The sequence below is a fragment of the Nicrophorus vespilloides genome, unplaced genomic scaffold, assembly GCF_001412225.1.
Source record: "Nicrophorus vespilloides isolate i.1.1-1 unplaced genomic scaffold, Nicve_v1.0, whole genome shotgun sequence".
Lineage (NCBI taxonomy): Eukaryota > Metazoa > Arthropoda > Insecta > Coleoptera > Silphidae > Nicrophorus > Nicrophorus vespilloides.
The window spans coordinates 1-16,380 of NW_017095532.1; the positions used below are offsets into that span (position 1 = coordinate 1).

At 30.1% G+C, this 16,380-nt stretch overlaps 5 protein-coding genes and 1 long non-coding RNA gene across 8 annotated transcripts; 3 read left to right on the top strand and 3 right to left on the bottom strand.

Moving 5' to 3' along the window:
- Positions 1-889: 889 nt before the first annotated feature.
- Positions 890-2,886, bottom strand: LOC108569335 (pseudouridine-5'-phosphate glycosidase-like). The gene is made up of 4 exons (XM_017930848.1): positions 2,622-2,886; positions 1,651-2,013; positions 1,230-1,563; positions 890-1,170 (listed from the first exon to the last, which is right to left on the bottom strand). Exons 1-4 carry the CDS (start codon positions 2,826-2,828, stop codon positions 1,049-1,051), a joined length of 1,026 nt encoding a protein of 341 aa, XP_017786337.1. The 5' UTR covers positions 2,829-2,886; the 3' UTR covers positions 890-1,048.
- Positions 2,887-2,898: 12 nt separating this feature from the next.
- LOC108569324 (zinc finger protein Dzip1) lies at positions 2,899-5,662 on the bottom strand. Its single transcript, XM_017930838.1, has 6 exons — positions 5,347-5,662; positions 5,051-5,283; positions 3,673-4,940; positions 3,438-3,615; positions 3,312-3,382; positions 2,899-3,252 (listed from the first exon to the last, which is right to left on the bottom strand). The coding sequence occupies exons 1-6, from the start codon at positions 5,456-5,458 to the stop codon at positions 2,946-2,948; spliced, it is 2,169 nt and encodes a 722-aa protein (XP_017786327.1). The 5' UTR covers positions 5,459-5,662; the 3' UTR covers positions 2,899-2,945.
- Positions 5,663-6,197: 535 nt separating this feature from the next.
- On the top strand, positions 6,198-7,495 carry LOC108569345 (aurora kinase B-like). The gene is made up of 4 exons (XM_017930861.1): positions 6,198-6,443; positions 6,506-6,832; positions 6,894-7,284; positions 7,346-7,495. The coding sequence occupies exons 1-4, from the start codon at positions 6,310-6,312 to the stop codon at positions 7,421-7,423; spliced, it is 930 nt and encodes a 309-aa protein (XP_017786350.1). The 5' UTR covers positions 6,198-6,309; the 3' UTR covers positions 7,424-7,495.
- Positions 7,496-10,065: 2,570 nt separating this feature from the next.
- Positions 10,066-10,993, bottom strand: LOC108569011. The gene is made up of 3 exons (XR_001891316.1): positions 10,874-10,993; positions 10,610-10,687; positions 10,066-10,195 (listed from the first exon to the last, which is right to left on the bottom strand). It is a non-coding gene; the product is annotated as an uncharacterized LOC108569011 (long non-coding RNA).
- Positions 10,994-11,542: 549 nt separating this feature from the next.
- On the top strand, positions 11,543-13,599 carry LOC108568990 (cell division control protein 6 homolog). 3 transcript variants are annotated; one of them, XM_017930360.1, is made up of 3 exons: positions 11,543-11,753; positions 11,818-12,694; positions 12,750-13,599. In XM_017930360.1, exons 2-3 carry the CDS (start codon positions 11,859-11,861, stop codon positions 13,555-13,557), a joined length of 1,644 nt encoding a protein of 547 aa, XP_017785849.1. In that variant the 5' UTR covers positions 11,543-11,753; positions 11,818-11,858; the 3' UTR covers positions 13,558-13,599. The 3 variants fall into 3 exon arrangements, with proteins under 3 accessions (XP_017785849.1, XP_017785859.1, XP_017785840.1); XM_017930370.1 differs by having other exon boundaries at positions 11,830-12,694; XM_017930351.1 differs by having other exon boundaries at positions 11,543-12,694.
- Positions 13,600-14,622: 1,023 nt separating this feature from the next.
- Positions 14,623-15,952, top strand: LOC108569044 (protein-S-isoprenylcysteine O-methyltransferase). Its single transcript, XM_017930437.1, has 6 exons — positions 14,623-14,677; positions 14,733-14,939; positions 14,993-15,254; positions 15,331-15,440; positions 15,499-15,606; positions 15,662-15,952. The coding sequence occupies exons 2-6, from the start codon at positions 14,769-14,771 to the stop codon at positions 15,854-15,856; spliced, it is 846 nt and encodes a 281-aa protein (XP_017785926.1). The 5' UTR covers positions 14,623-14,677; positions 14,733-14,768; the 3' UTR covers positions 15,857-15,952.
- Positions 15,953-16,380: the final 428 nt, after the last annotated feature.

Here is a 16,380-nt window from a genome sequence, read left to right on the forward strand (position 1 = left end):
CATGTGAGAAACATTGAACAAAATACGTAATTATGTCTTGTGGATACAGATGCTAGTCAGATAATGCTAATGAAGAAAAGAGAATTATGAGAACGAGATTGAATTCGAAAGTATTTCTTACACGGTACACTCGTTCCTAAAAAAAACCATATCACAATGTATACAGTGTATATGAGAAATGAGAAAATTGGTTCTTTACATCGAAATAATTATATAAAAAGGTGGTAATGGATCATATCATTTTACGTTTAAACTACGTAGCTTTTTCATCAAGATCATGTATAAGAAAATGATTTGAATCATGTTTTTAAACTTATATATCAGCCATAATAATATAAATCAGCCATCTGTTATAATTTTCGAAAGTAGTTGTTCGTCCGCAAATGCAATCTTTAATTAGGTGAATTTGATGAAAATAATCGTGTAAAAAATCCATGTAAAAACATTAAAATGAGAAGAAGACTTTTATTTCTAGAAGGTTATAATTAGATACTTAAAATAGCTATTTTACAGAAGTATAGAAACGACTTTGGAATACGAGTAACACGTAAGAGTGATAGATATTGAAGATTTATAATTTCAGATTAGTATGTCATGAAACGATATTTATAACCTTAATCGTTTTTGATTCTAGTCTTTGTCAATTCTTAGTTCCGGCAAATCCGTATTACCGACTGAATCATATATTAGAAATAGATAATTCGCTATATTAAATATTTTATTTACATATACTACATTTTATGTTTTAATTAAATAATACAATTTAATTTTACACATGTACAAAAAATATAGTATCATCTGAATCACGAAACAATAAAATTATATGGTAAATGACATTATCGAAACAATTATTATTAATAATATTGCATAAAATACATTAATAGCGCATTTCTTGTATTGTTTTGAGATTTGAGAAAAAGTGGTTCAAATATATTTGTTCGTCAGTGGCAACTAAACTCAATAAAGGAAAGACTTAATCAAGTATACTGTGGGGGTTTTAATAACCGCGCAAACGTATCCGCCTGTTATGTAATTATTGAAAAACAGATTAGATCATTAAACCTACCACATCACTGGATCCCACTGGTCTCGATTTTTCCCTCTCCAAATCACTCAAGGCTATCGCAATTTCCGCGGCAACTTTTGCATTATTCCTCACGAGCGCAATATCTGAGCAAAAATCGAATTAATTTAGTTTGCATAGTTTATTCTATTTCACGTATTATTACTCGATTCGAGCGATCTACCATTGGTCGCTTTAGCTAGATAGGATAACAGGAAAGGGGTGATATCTTTTCCAGACACATCCTTTTGTTTTGCCAGCGCGAGAGCATCTTCGATTGCCGCCTCGATTTCCGTTCCATCCATAGAACACTCTGCTGGAACCGGAACTGCGAACAGCATACCGGAATTTAAATTCATTTCCCTGTTGCTCTCTATAACTAAAGCTGCTTCGGCAGCCGAGGACACGCTGTAAGGAGCCTCACATCCGCTTTCCGTGGCGTAGAAGGCAGGAAATCGTTTTGTCGGACCGTACGTTGCAACGAATACACCCTGAGTTTCCTGTAACCATTAATTACATTGAAAATCAACCTCAGTTTATCTTTCTATCTAATACATATATATATATATATATATATAATATCATACCAAATATTCTAAAGTTTTCGGAATATCCAATATCGATTTCACGCCACTGGAAACGACAGCCATGGGCGTCCTTCCCATTTCCATCAGATCTGCAGATACGTCCATCGTGATTTCCGCAGATCTGTGAACTCCGCCGATTCCGCCGGTAGCAAAAATTGGAATACCGACAATATTCGCTGAGAATAGAGTACCCGAAACTGTTGTACCGCCATTCAATTTGTTACCAATGACATAAGCAAAATCACGTCGAGAGGTCTTAATTGAAGGATTCTTCACTACATCTCCAATAAATGAAATATCCTCATGGCTCAAACCGATCCTTATTATTCCTTTTAAAATGGCTATAGTTGCTGGAATTACACCCTTAAAAAATGATTTTTTACTAGAGAACATCAGATTTCACAATTAACTAATATTGTACATAACTTTTAGTCTACTGCATTTCAGTATTAATTTAACAGAAGACCCTCATAAATGTCTATAGAATGTAATACTATTAAACTTAACTAAACTACATTTATAAAGTTAATTAATTAATTTCAAATCGACTAAAATTGAAATTGATTCAAGACGGGACGATGTATTCTCGTCCTATTGGCGCGCGCGCCAAAATTCTATTTAAAAAAAATGGTATTTTTTATTTTCGTATGTAATTGGAAACAGAATTGTTGAAGAAAGACATTTGAGAACCCAGGTTCCACTGAATTAATTAAAATTGGCAAGGCATCGTTAGCAATTTGTATGGTTAATATTTAATTTTACATTGAGATAATACTCACATCTATAGGACCTATAGATTGACCGTTAAATATGAAAAAAAAATGTTCTTAGCATGATTGTTTTAACACTCCTTTGGAAAAAATACGGAAACAACTTGAATTTACTTGATAAAACAAGATATGCAACCCAAAGAGCAACGTAGTCCTTTTTATGCAAAGTATAAATAAGAAGTCTATTTAAATCTGTCGTACCATTTCTCGAACTTGAGCTTCAACGCTAAGAGCACATTCAACATTTTTTGGGAATGGCATTCCATGCGTTATAATCGTCGATTCCAATGCAACAACAGGTAATCTCTTTGCGAGTGCATGTTGAACCTCTTCGCTGATTATTACGCGATCTGAAATTTTCTTCAACGTACTGTACTGCCTTCGGTAATCACGAAAAACGCGAAACATTTTATTTGAAACGAACAAGTACACACTTCTCACTAATTATTGGTTAACTTTCTAATGTAAATAGTAAACATACTAGGCAACTAAAATAACTTGACTGTGATAAAGAAAATCATTTATTTACATTTCACTCAACTCTAGATCGGATAAATCTTGCACTTTCGTATTTAAATTTTCTCTGCTTTCGCTTGAAAATGCATTCACCCTATTCTCTTCTAAAATGGAAGTAGAAGAAGAAGGATGAGAGGAAGACTCATCTGCCGACATATTCTTGTCGTTGTTCAAATTAAATATAACTTTTTTCTTGCTGGACACTCGATCTGAGTGAACTTTTAAAACGCCTCTAGGAACATCATCGTATTCACTACTGCTCAATTCACTAACATCGTCTATGGAATTCTCTGTTTTATTTCCATTTATAAATGGTCTGAAATAGAAGAACAATATTTGTAAACTCAAACTTATTAGATATCAACATAATTATACATATCACTTTTCATTTTCTTATTTAGTTCCTTCAAAATATTTTCCCGTAATCGAGTGTAGTTTGTAATACTCTAAAAATATAAATAGTATTAATATGTATCTTATACAAAAATATAAAATGAAAACCTTTTTGCTCAATGAGGATTTATGTTTAACTATCTCAAATACTTTGTCAAACGTCTTTGGAGGTAGGCTTTTCCATTCAGATACAACGCCTATGTTTTTCAGTTTTAGTGCAATAACATTCTGCAGTTCATTACGAAAACTATGGTACAAGTCCGGATCTCGAACAGCCTCTTTCAAACTGCAATTATACAATAGATACTATTTTATCAAAGTAACTTAAATGAATAACATTTACCTAGTATTTGACCTTTTTGCCAAAGTGGATACTGTTGTTGGTGTTTTAAGATGAACTTCTTGTTGCTCTTCGGACATATCTAAATCATCTTCAGAAGTAGTATATTCTGTTGCTACAACCATAATTTCTTGCTTCTTATCAACATCTATAATTTCTTGATTCTTGACAACGTTTACAATTTCTTGATTCTTGACAATTTTGGGACTGGGCATCGAACTTTGCGAACTTAATCTCCGCTCTTTATTATCATTTTCTGTGCCATTATGAACTTCACTCATTACTTTTGTAATCATTTTTGGACTATCGCTGAGTACTGTTTGAAAAGGTTTTATAACAATAACTTCGTCTTCTTTTTCGGTCTCCGATTCCGAAAGCGTTATATTAGAAACCATATTATTACTGCCAATAATCGTTCTTGACTTTTTCTTCGGACTATAAATCTTCATTTGTTCTAACTCATTCAATTTCTGCTGTTGCATTTTACCGGAAACTTCAAGTTCGTTCAATTTTTGTTGATGTAATTTTACATAATCCTCCAATTTCTTCGATTGTTCTAAATCATTTAATTTATTCTTAAACATACCCATTTCCATTTCAAGACGATTTAAGCTACCAGAAATTTTCTGATCCAATGCGTTTTCTATTAGTTCCTTTTGTAAATTCAATTTTAATTCAATGGCCTTATATTCAAATTTATGATTAGTTTCTTCTTCTACTAAATTTGTTTGTGTGGAAGATTCTTTTATTTCTATAGAGTCTCCAGCGCCTTGTTCAACATACACTTTCTTAGGAGACTGAAGTTTTTCATACATTTCACCAAAACATTTCTGATAGATTTTGCTATAGAAGTTTTCGTCCTTTAATGATCCAAGTTCTTTATTTATATAATCTTTAAGTTGTTCGAATTTCTCTTGCATCTGTTCTTCGCTTCGAAATACCAAGTCGTTGTTTGGTTCTTTCTCCGGTAAATTTTCATTCTTTTTGGTATCTTGTATCACATTCTTCTCCGTATTATTTAACCGCTGCTTCAATTCTTTAATTTCTAATTGCAACTTTTCAGATTCGGTCTGTAAGTCAAAATTATTGTGTCGCCGTTTGATATGTGCGTTCAGATAATCCTCTGAATAGAATACCTTGGGACACTCATCGCATTTGAATGTAACAGTTTTCACGGTATTTAAAGCTTTTTGTAAATCCAAATTCTGTTTTTGTAAAGACATGTTCTCTTCTTTTAATTCAACAACGCATTTTTGTAGATCCTCATTATCCTGGAAATAAAATAATTGCTATTAAGGTGTTACAAAATTTGTTTAAAATAATATTTGTTTACATATATGATATATTATTACTAAATAATATATATATATATAATAATTACTTCACTGAATACTGCCAAATCTCTTTTTAAAAGTATGACAGTATTATCTAGGTAAACTTTGCAATACTTCAAATATTGAATTGCCAGTTGACACAATTGGAAAATTTTCACAAAGTTTGGCTCCAGAATCCTTGACAATTCTTCATCCAGTTGGAACTGTAAAATTGTAGGTATATATTTTACAACCGTTGCTATGTCGCGATCTCTGGTAACTCGTTCTATATCGACTAAACCTACAAAGTAAATGTAGTTATATTTTTGCATTCAAGAAAAAAAAAACTATATATTATTCTTACTCAGTGAGCTAATGTCGAAAGCAATCTTGGATTTGGATTCGTTGAAACAAAAACCACTGTCCCATGCTAATCGCACATAATCAAAATGCAAATGGTTTTCTGTCGAGCACATAATTATTTAAAGAAAGTACATTTATTTTATAAATATACATATATTTTCCAGTATATATCAACTTGAAATATACTGATTGACTTGTGTCAGAGTTTGTTTGTAAACATGTAATATCGATGTAGGCAGGTGCGAGTGGTGCGAGTTGTCCTAATGCTACCTCTACTATTTTTTCTCGTCCAATTAATTTAGAATGTAATTATTATTAAGTATTCAAAAATTCATAAAACCAATTTAAAAATCAATAGCCATACTTCGATTATTATTAATTCTTCGATTATTTATAACGTCTAATTGTCATTTCAATCTGGCGTTAAAATAATAACCCAAAAGATAAAATAAATAATATGCAATTTTATTTTAAACCTATGTATCATTATTATATAGCATTTTGTGCAAAAAAAATATACTCTTCTTCAATTATCGGACGCTACCACCTAACGGTGGCGGCGCTACACTACATTTGATGCCTTACTGCGCCTTACTTTCTTCCCGCCTTTGCCAGTCACATTCTGGTTGCTCTTTTTTGTTTTTTGTATACAGGCTTCGCGTCTCTGAATTTACGTGTTAGAATTTTTTATACGCGATATAAATTTACCCCACAAAATATAAAATTCAGGCACGACTCTAATTCCAATATTCTTTTCGTTGTAATTAAAAATATATCAAATATTCTAAATTCTAAGATTTATAATGTTGGCACAATGGTTGGCACTACCTGACTGTCACATCTAAAAGTTTGAAATCCTTACAAAAAGTAGTATACAGTAGTATATTTTTCGTTAACGGTTTTGCTCACTTCAAAAACTGTTGTGTTCGTTGTGCTTGTTATATTATTAACGAAAAATTGAAGAATGGAGTCATCTAAGAATGTGGAATATCTGGTTGATGAATATCTCAGAAAGGAAGAAGTGCCTGCTAAGTATTTTAGTAAAACTAAAACAATGATCAAAGGTATGATGACTCATGAGGCTTATGGGAATCCAGAGTAAGCTAAATAGAAAAAAAAAATAAAAACTATTTTATCAAATGTTGTTTCTTTTTTTGCAGATATGAATGGTCATTAAATGATTTTGAATTAGGCAAAAGATTAGGACGAGGGAAGTTTGGAAGGGTCTATTGTGGAAGAGAAAAAAGGTCCGGTTACATAGTTGCTGTGAAAACTTTGGTCAAATATGAAGTAGCTAAGGAAAAAGTGGAACATTTAGTTTTAAGAGAAATTGAAATTCAATCACATTTGAAGCATCCAAATATTTTGCAACTCTTAACATGGTTTCATGATGATTTTCGTATCTATCTTGTGCTAGAATATGCAGGACAAGGGGAATTGTATCGACACCTGAAAAATAGCCCTGGTGGTTATTTCAATGAACATCTGTAAGTAGATAGATTTAATAAAATAAATAAAATTTCTTATTTTTCATATTAATATTTGCAGAGCTGCCAAATATTTATATCAAGTTGCTGATGCTTTGAATTATTGCCATAAAAATCAAGTAATTCACAGAGATATTAAACCAGAAAATCTATTGCTTACATCTAGAGGTGATGTCAAATTGGCTGATTTTGGATGGTCAGTCCATACTCCATCATTGAAAAGAAAAACCATGTGTGGCACATTAGATTATCTTCCCCCAGAAATGGTTGAGGGTAGAAGTTACAGTATTCATGTGGACCAGTGGTGTTTAGGTGTTTTATGCTACGAGTTTGTTTGTGGATATCCACCATTTGAAAGTAACAGTTCAGAGGAGACATATCAAAAGATCAAAACTGTACAAATTAAGTTTCCTTCTCAAGTCCAGCCTGGTGCAATTGACTTAATTAAAAAGGTATAGTATATTAACAATGAATTAGAATAAACTTATTAATTTTATATTTACAATGTTTTAGTTGTTGATCCATGATATGACTAAAAGACTAACGTTGCCAGAAGTGTTAAAACATGAATGGGTTGTAACTAATATGTGAGACCATCAATACTATTTTTATGAACATATTTTAAGTTATTATATAATAAAGTATACCTTTTTTTCTTTTTAATTGTTATGCTAATTGTTTTTTGATACATATGTAGTCAATATTGTTAATTGTGAGTTTTTATTGACATTTTTTTTAAAAGAAAGAATGAAAAACAATAAAACTTCTAATTCAATATCACTACAAGTACGTTGTGTATCCAGAATCGGCACATTTAAGATAAAATAAACACATTATAAATGTAATATGTGTATATCCATTATATTCTTAACTTCTTGAAGGACCAGAAATTCTTACATTTCTAGACAACTGAATCAAACAACTTCGTCAACTGAATGATATGGCCTATCATTCATTCAATTGATATACCAAACAAATTAAAGGATAATTCCTCTTTCCTGGACATTTCCTAGAAATGTTTCCTAATACCCTACTAGGCATGTTCAAAAGGTGGTACATTGCGTGTACCAGTGCCACTATATTGACAGCAAATTCTATAAAAAATCCTTTAGAAAAATAGGGTCTAGTCTCCTGTTAGTATAATAATATTTAATATAATCGGTAATATTTATTTTAAAATTACGATGTTCCAAATTAATCTTCCTTCCACCACCCTTCTCATATAGCTTGTGCCGAGCACAATTTGTTGTTCCAAATTAATGAGACTTCTGTTGTTCAATACACATCAGTAATTTGTCTATTCTACTTCAATTGCGTTACTCAATGCTATTCGCATACAATAGTGTATTCGGATTATTTACATACTTTTGTTTTAATATTGACCATTGTAGAAAATCCCTTTTCGCACGGATAATCGTTTCGAATATGTATCCAAAATTGCACCAAACTTTTTTTCTTGAAAAGTGAATTTAAACTTAAATCCTTTGTCAATTCAAGCAGAGTGTCATTGTGTATTAGTGGTAAATTTATATTATCCCAATTATTATAATCTATAATTTTCTGCTATCGAGTTCATTATTTGAAAAATATTTTTGGAGATGACATTGAATTAAATTAAATTTGTATGTTCGTTATCAAATTCACAATTATTTGCAATCATTTTAGAAATATTTCGAAAACATTCTATTCATTTCATTTAAGAATTGCTGCTCTATACCAGGGGTGGTTTTTGTGTACAAAAATTCTACCTTTTATACTAAAAATGAGTTGCGATCTACTTGTTATCATAGACGTAGTCTAAGTGGGGTGATATGTGAAATATATGCTATATTTATATATCTGCCTATGTAAAAAATAACATAATTATTTAGTTAGACCTCGCGATCGACCAAAATAGGCTTCGCGATCGACTTGTTGACCGCCCCTGCTGTTAACAATAGAATATTAATGTTATTTTTATTCACGTAGTAATAACGCTCATTTTTCGGTCTATATCGGACTTTGATCCGAACAAAGAAAAATATGCTACTAGGTGCAATTTAATTGTGATGATCTCTAAATATTTCCAATTCAAATATTTTTTATTTAAAAAATGTATGGGTTTTTGAAGGGTAGACATCCCGAGATTTATAAGTTCCGACGATTCATATGTCGAAGCCTCCATATAGAAATATTCTTTTAATTTAAAATGAAGTACGGTTCATGAAAAAGCAGCACAAGAATTGGTCACCTTATTCATAAATTGCAATTAATACATAAGATACTAATTTTTAAATACTACAACGTTATTTTAACTTAAACTATTGTATTTCCAACAGTCAAAAGAGTGAAATATTGCAAATCAATTTTATAACTTGAAAAAAAGACTTACGATACAAATGTAAATGTATACAGCAAAGTACTGTCAAAAATAAATTATAAAAAATATCGATTAGTCCGATTTCAAACACTCCAATACTCGTATATTAATGTAATTGTATCATGTTGTACTTTCAATAGACCATAACAATTGGGTTCATATCATATTGTTTCATATGTATATCTTATTTGATTTACTGAAAATTCATGCAACTGTTGCAGTAAATTTTAAAAATAGGATTCTTAGTATTTCTTTATCAGTATAACAATTTGTACAACATTTAATGCATTAGGCATATGTAGTATTGGTATTGACTAGTATAAGAACTGAAGCAAATAGAAATAAATCAAATGCGAAGTTTCAGTATTTTAGTATATATATATTTAGTATTATCAATGATATAAGTAAATATCTTGAGAACAAACTATCATTAAAAATAATAAAATAGATATAATAAACTAACGGAAAAATTACGTAAGATCGACAGCCAAAAAATGTCAAGAAGTAAAAAAAGTCAATTCAAACTGTTAAACTTGATCTTTTCAACAATTTTCTATGTGACCAACAAATATTACGCAAGATGTACGTGTGCACATTTGCAAAATTCCAGACCAGATCAATACAGCTAAAACGGACTATAATTACGGCACTTTTTCTATTTACGGCGCACAATGTTTGTTATTTTCCGGTAAGTATATATGACCACCAGGACCACATAAAGATTTCCCCGGCAATTTATTAAAATATACAATAGTAAATTCTTAAGAGCATTAATATAATAAATTTATTTTTGCATTCATTAATGTATATAGAAAAAAACAGACATTTTAGGGAAATTATATTATATCAAATGATACAAGTAAAAAAAAGATAATTTGAAATTTTGTAATTTTTATTCTCTTGTAACACAAGGTTTTTTTTAAATCGTTTCTATGTTAAAGATTCACGCCAAACGAGGATATTGAAAGCATTCCACTCCATGAACCCCAAATAGAATGAACCACCTGCAACAAAGAAATTACATAAAATAAAAAAATATTACAAGTAATTTATATCAATAATTATAGATATGCAAACAAAATACTGCTTAAAGTAATACTATTTACATACTTTATACTGAGAAATTACTATTTATAAAATTAAAAAGCACTCTGCAAAGCAAAAGTATTTTATTTCATAGCATTTGCTTAATTGCTAACTGAAAACCTAACCATAATATCAAATAATGTATTTGAGAAACTGTAAATCAAGTATATAATATTACTGTTAGACAAATAAAGATGCTGATTTATACCTAGTGAACAGTATTTTATACTTTAAGCAAAAAAAAATCATGCATATCTACGAAATGAGCGCACATTTGCTATATTAACACGTGTTACTAGATAAAACATAATATGAAACAAAATGGTACTCACATAATGAAAGATCTACTTGGACCTCGCACGCATCTTCCTGCGTTTACGCTTTAGCCTACGCATACGCTTCTTACGCCACTGAAATTAAAAAATATATATATGAAAACCCATTTGATTTTAGCATTGAGAAGAAACATCGAAAACACGCCATGCTTTAGTATTTACACACTAACAATGGCGTCCTCTCAACGAATTTTCAAATCAGAAATGTGGAAATAACGAACAAATCGAAAGAATAATATAAAAATAATATTGTATAATTACCTTAGCTCTCATCCTGAGCTGTTACTTAAACTTCGGGAGAAGGATTACTCCTAAAGCCGGAGATAACAGCAGATGTTGTTGCAAGGACAACGGATAAGACGAAAATGAGAAAGAGCTGAGGGCGAACGGAAACTTATTGCTTTTTTTGGTAGTGTCAAGCTATTGCCAACCTATACCGACAGCGCTGTATATCCGGTTTGTGTCTAAACTGAAAATACAGAAAAACTAGATTAAATTGAATTCAAACATATGATTCTATATCTCATTATCTAATATTTTCCTAAAGTTAATAATTATTGGTTGTATTTATTGAAAAAGTCCTATAATTAATATATTAACTGTTTTAGTATGCAACCACCGATAGATGGCAGTTAAAAATTTAAAAAAACCGGTAAATACAAATTTAAAATTGTTTAATTTAATGTTATTTAATAGAATAATCACATTATTCAACCTTTTTACATATTAATTAATGCTTTATTTATAATTAAATTCATAACTAAGCAAATATTGTATATACTGCTCATTTCGTTTAAATAATTAAAAAATAATTAAATCTGTATAATAATCATTATATGAGAATTATTTTAGCGATTTATTTTCAATGGATTTTTATAAATGTTAGTCAGCATACTCAGTCATATTCAGTAATGCACACAGTTGCTCACAAGTTGCACACCTGAGTTGCCATTCGTAAGCTAGTAAATAATTACGCGGGAAATTAATAATTTAACCTAATTTTTGTATTTTGTGTTTCTATATAGTTTATAGTCGGACTATAGTAGTTATTTAAGTTCTTTTCGTTTGTGTTTAATTAACAATAAAAATGGATAGATGTGGTCGTGTTACAAGATCATCAGCAAGGAAAAATAATATTAAAGTAAGCATGCCAGAAACAAATTCTTCTAAAGTAAAGAAATCTACGAGTAAATTAAACACTGCAGATTGTCTTGAAGGAATTGAATCGGGTTATTATAAAGCAAAAATGGACTCTGATGATAGTGATTTGGAAATTATTGAAAATATTTCCATCAAAAAAATTGCAAAAGCTAGAGTAAAAATAAAAATGTCTGAAAGGAAACAACCACAAATAGAATCTGATAATGAGGACGAAAGAGTGCAAAACAATGTTTATAGAAATAGAAAAGTAGAAATTCTACAGGAGCAAAAAAAAAGTGTAAAGCCACAAAATGTGGCTGTAATACATTCAAATGTGAATAACAGTAAGGAAGTATTAAAAGAAATACATGAACCACAGAAAGGCACACCGAAACAGAAAAGGTCATTAACTGCTGTAAATGAACTGGAAGCAATTTCTCAAGTTACCCCACCAAAACAAAGGAAATCAAATGATAATTCTCTGTTTAGTCCATCAAGTTTATTAGAAAAATTGGAATTGAATAGTCCTCCTCCTAAAGAAAATAAAAGCAAGCCAAAGAAATTGTTTGAATCTGAAACAATATATCAGAGTGCTAGAAAGGCACTACATAGTACAGTTCCTGTTCAAATGCCTGGTCGTGAAAATGAACATAAGCAGTTGAGGGATTTTATAAAATGCCATTTAATGAACAAAACATCTGGTACATTGTATGTTAGTGGACCACCAGGAACAGGAAAAACTGCATCATTATCTACAATATTACAACAGCCAGATATAATTACTGAATTTAAAGAAGTATATGTAAATTGCACAGCTATAAAATCATCAGGTTCAATTTATTTAAGAATTATACAAGAACTTGGAATCAAATCATCTAGTCGCACAGAAAAAGATTCTGTTGCAGCCATAGAAAATTATTTGTCCACAAACCATAAAATGATGTAAGTAATAAAGAAACATGTAATGTATTAAATTAATTTATTTTATTTATTATAGTTTACTGGTACTTGATGAGATTGATCAATTGGAAAGTAAAAAGCAGTCAGTCTTGTACACAATATTTGAATGGCCATCAAGGAAAAATTCTAAGATAATATTAATTGGGATTGCTAATGCATTAGATTTAACTGATAGAATCTTGCCAAGATTGCAGGCTAGATGTGAATTGAAACCTCAACTAATGCATTTTGCTCCATACTCTAAACAACAGATTGTTGAAATTTTTACTGATAGATTGAGATCAGCTGGTGTTCTTGATTTGTTTGTGCCTGTAGCAGTCCAAATGTTAGCTGGAAAAGTGGCTGCAATTTCAGGCGATGTAAGGAAGGCCCTAGATATAGGAAGGAGAGTTATTGAAATTGCTGAGAAACATAAGAAAGAAGAATCTGATAAAAAAGTTGATTTGAAACATGTTATGGGAGTTTTAAATTCCGTCTATGGTACATCAAACAATTTAAATGAAGATAATGATGATTCATTCCCGCTTCAACAAAAAATTATAGTTTGTACCTTATTATTAATACTTAAGAAGGCCAGGAACAAAGATATTACTGTAGGGAAATTACATGAAGTATATAAAAAAGTGTGCGGAGTTCGGAATTTGTCGGGCGTCGATCAAGCTGAATTCGTGGGACTTTGCTCTTTGATTGAAACAAAAGGTATTATTCGTGTAAGCGGTAAAAAGGAACCCAGGTTGCATAAAATTAATCTTGAATGGGACGAAGAAGAAGTTGCTGCAGCATTAAAGGATAAACAATTAATGGCAACCATTTTACAAGACTCTAGTGTTCTAGGGAAAATGTAATTTTAACCAATGATAAATAAAATTCAATAATTTATGATTTCATTATTTTCGTTTTAATTTCCGAATTGTTGCTTATAAATGGAAGAAACTGTTATAAATATGTGATTTAAAATATTATGTTAAATGTTTGTGTTTTGTACAATTAATAATATTTATATTCTTTATGAATTTATTTTAGTCTTTATTTATACATTGTGACGTAACAATTATTCTAAAGGAAAATATACTAAATAATTATGTTAACAGCTCAACAACTAATTTCAATTAAATAACTAAAACATATCTATGATGATCTATGAAGCCTGTCTGTCTACAATCTTCATTTAGCGGATCGCGATTATTTTTACAAAATAATTCCTAAAGTCAGACATGTATTAAAACGGGTCTATATCGCAAGCCCGACAACCGAAATCCCGTCTATCGAAATCCTGAGTGTATTGAAATCCCGACGTTCGAAATCCCGAGTGTATCGAAATCGGGATTTCGAATAATAATTATTAATAATCTTAATAAGTTTTAGATTGTCGGGATTTCGATACACTCGGGATTTCGATAGACGGGATTTCAATACACTCAGGATTTCGATAGACGGGATTTCGGTTGTCGGGCTTGCGATTGCCACCGATATGAAAGCATGTTCTAAATATGTTATGTAATACTTGATAATTTCAATTACTTTGAAGTATTTAAAAAAGCGAAATGATAGGATTTTTTAAGAGATTTACATCAATTATTATTGCTATAAATCATAAGGGTTCGAAACAACTTCTTCGTATCGGATTTTCGTGATACAGGCGACCATAGCCACACGGATACGGCCGCCCCTAGCAAGGATTGACAGGGATTAGTGTGGCAAAATACACCATCAGGTGCGATCTTAGTTGCATACTTTGTGTGTTGATTGGATAGACCAGCAGAAAATGTACATGATTGAAATAAACTTTTCTTTTATTATAGTTACGACTTAATTTATGATTTTTAACTGTTGAAATATACTTAGTTACACAAATTAATAATTTTCATATATGCAACTACATTTACGTTGTTTACTCCTTTATATAATACATTTTTTGACATTAGTAAATTGTATAGGAGAATTTTGACAGTTTTAACAAAACTGGTAAGTTTATAAAGATTTTAAAAAATAAGTCAGTATCCAATATCCAAAATTTCAGTGACAAATTTTACCAAATGTGTATCTAGTCATTATAATGAAGCTGTGTCTGCCTGCTAAAGTTTCTTTGTACTGCTACTTGGGTACAATCACAAGTTTTTCATTTTTGTTACTTTTGAGTCCAATACAAAGTGTCTATTTTCCTATATTATTGTACTTAATTGCTAATGTACTTATAAAATGCATAAGTACAAATGAATATTATGGGGTCAGTTACAACACTATTATATTATGAACATATTCTAATATTATTTTTTTTAGTTTGCTGTACGAGCTTCATTTCTGGGATTTGTTTTCTCATTGGGACTCTACACATTCCAGTTGGCTCCAAATGAATATTATATTTTTGGAATCTACATGGCAGTTATGTCCTTTTTCCATTTTACAGAATTTCTTTCAATAGCATTGATACAACCAAAGGAGTTAAGTGTCAGATCATTCCTTATTTACCATAGTCCTGAATATGTAATAGCAGCAGTTTCTTCATGGCTTGAATTTTTCTTGGAAGCTTACTTATTACCAGGTAAATAACTCAATATTAATAAACTGTACTTATTTTTTGCTTATTTAATTGTAAACATACTTTATTTATGTTTTAGATATGAAAATCTATAAAGTTGTCTCATATCTTGGCTTAGTAATCTGCATTTCTGGTGAATTTTTGAGGAAGTTAGCAATGATGACTGCTAATTCAAACTTTAATCATATTGTAAGTTAATTCCAGTAAATTAAATATTTGGTAATGTATTTTTATATATTGGTTTTAGATTCAATACACAAAAGCTGATGAACATGTGTTGGTAACAAATGGAATATACAGTATGTTCAGACACCCCAGCTATGTTGGCTGGTTTTATTGGTCAATTGGAACGCAGGTACTTTGAATAAGGTTTATCAGATAAAATAGAAATTTTAAAATACTTTTTTTAGATCATTTTGATGAATCCAATTTGCTTAATTGCGTACACATTAGCAAGTTGGTATTACTTCAATGATCGCATAAGAGTCGAGGAAATCACATTGTTGAATTTCTTCGGCCAACAATACAGTGATTACCAACAACATGTAGGAACTGGGCTACCTTTTATTAATGGTTATATTGTTAGAGGTACTGAATTTCGCTAATTATTGCTTTTTATTAATCTCTGCTTTCTGATCAAGACTTAAGAGTATATATTTCTTCTAATGTATATTTTTGTATTTTTAACATAATTTAATAACAATTGAAAATAAAATCTGTTGTACATCTTATAGTTATTTTGCTTTAAATACTTATTTAAATTATATATTTTTTATTAACAAAACAAAGAAAAAATAAAGAAAACATTCATATATTTATAATATATTTTATATATGGCATATTTTGGCGTAAATGCTTTGGCAACAACTAATTTATGAATAATAATAAAATCCCACACAATTTCTTTTCTTTCAAATAAAGAAATTAAAATCGAACATTACAACATTAAATAATAATAATAATAGTGAAGCAATAAAACCTATGAAATAAAATAAAAACAAAAAATTAGCTAATTATTTTTAATTTAAATATTAGTGTTTTATTTTTATCTGGTTTTCATCCTTCTTAAATTGAAAATACTATTCATATTTTATGATTTATATGACTTTTTTTGTTAGTAAAAATAGAA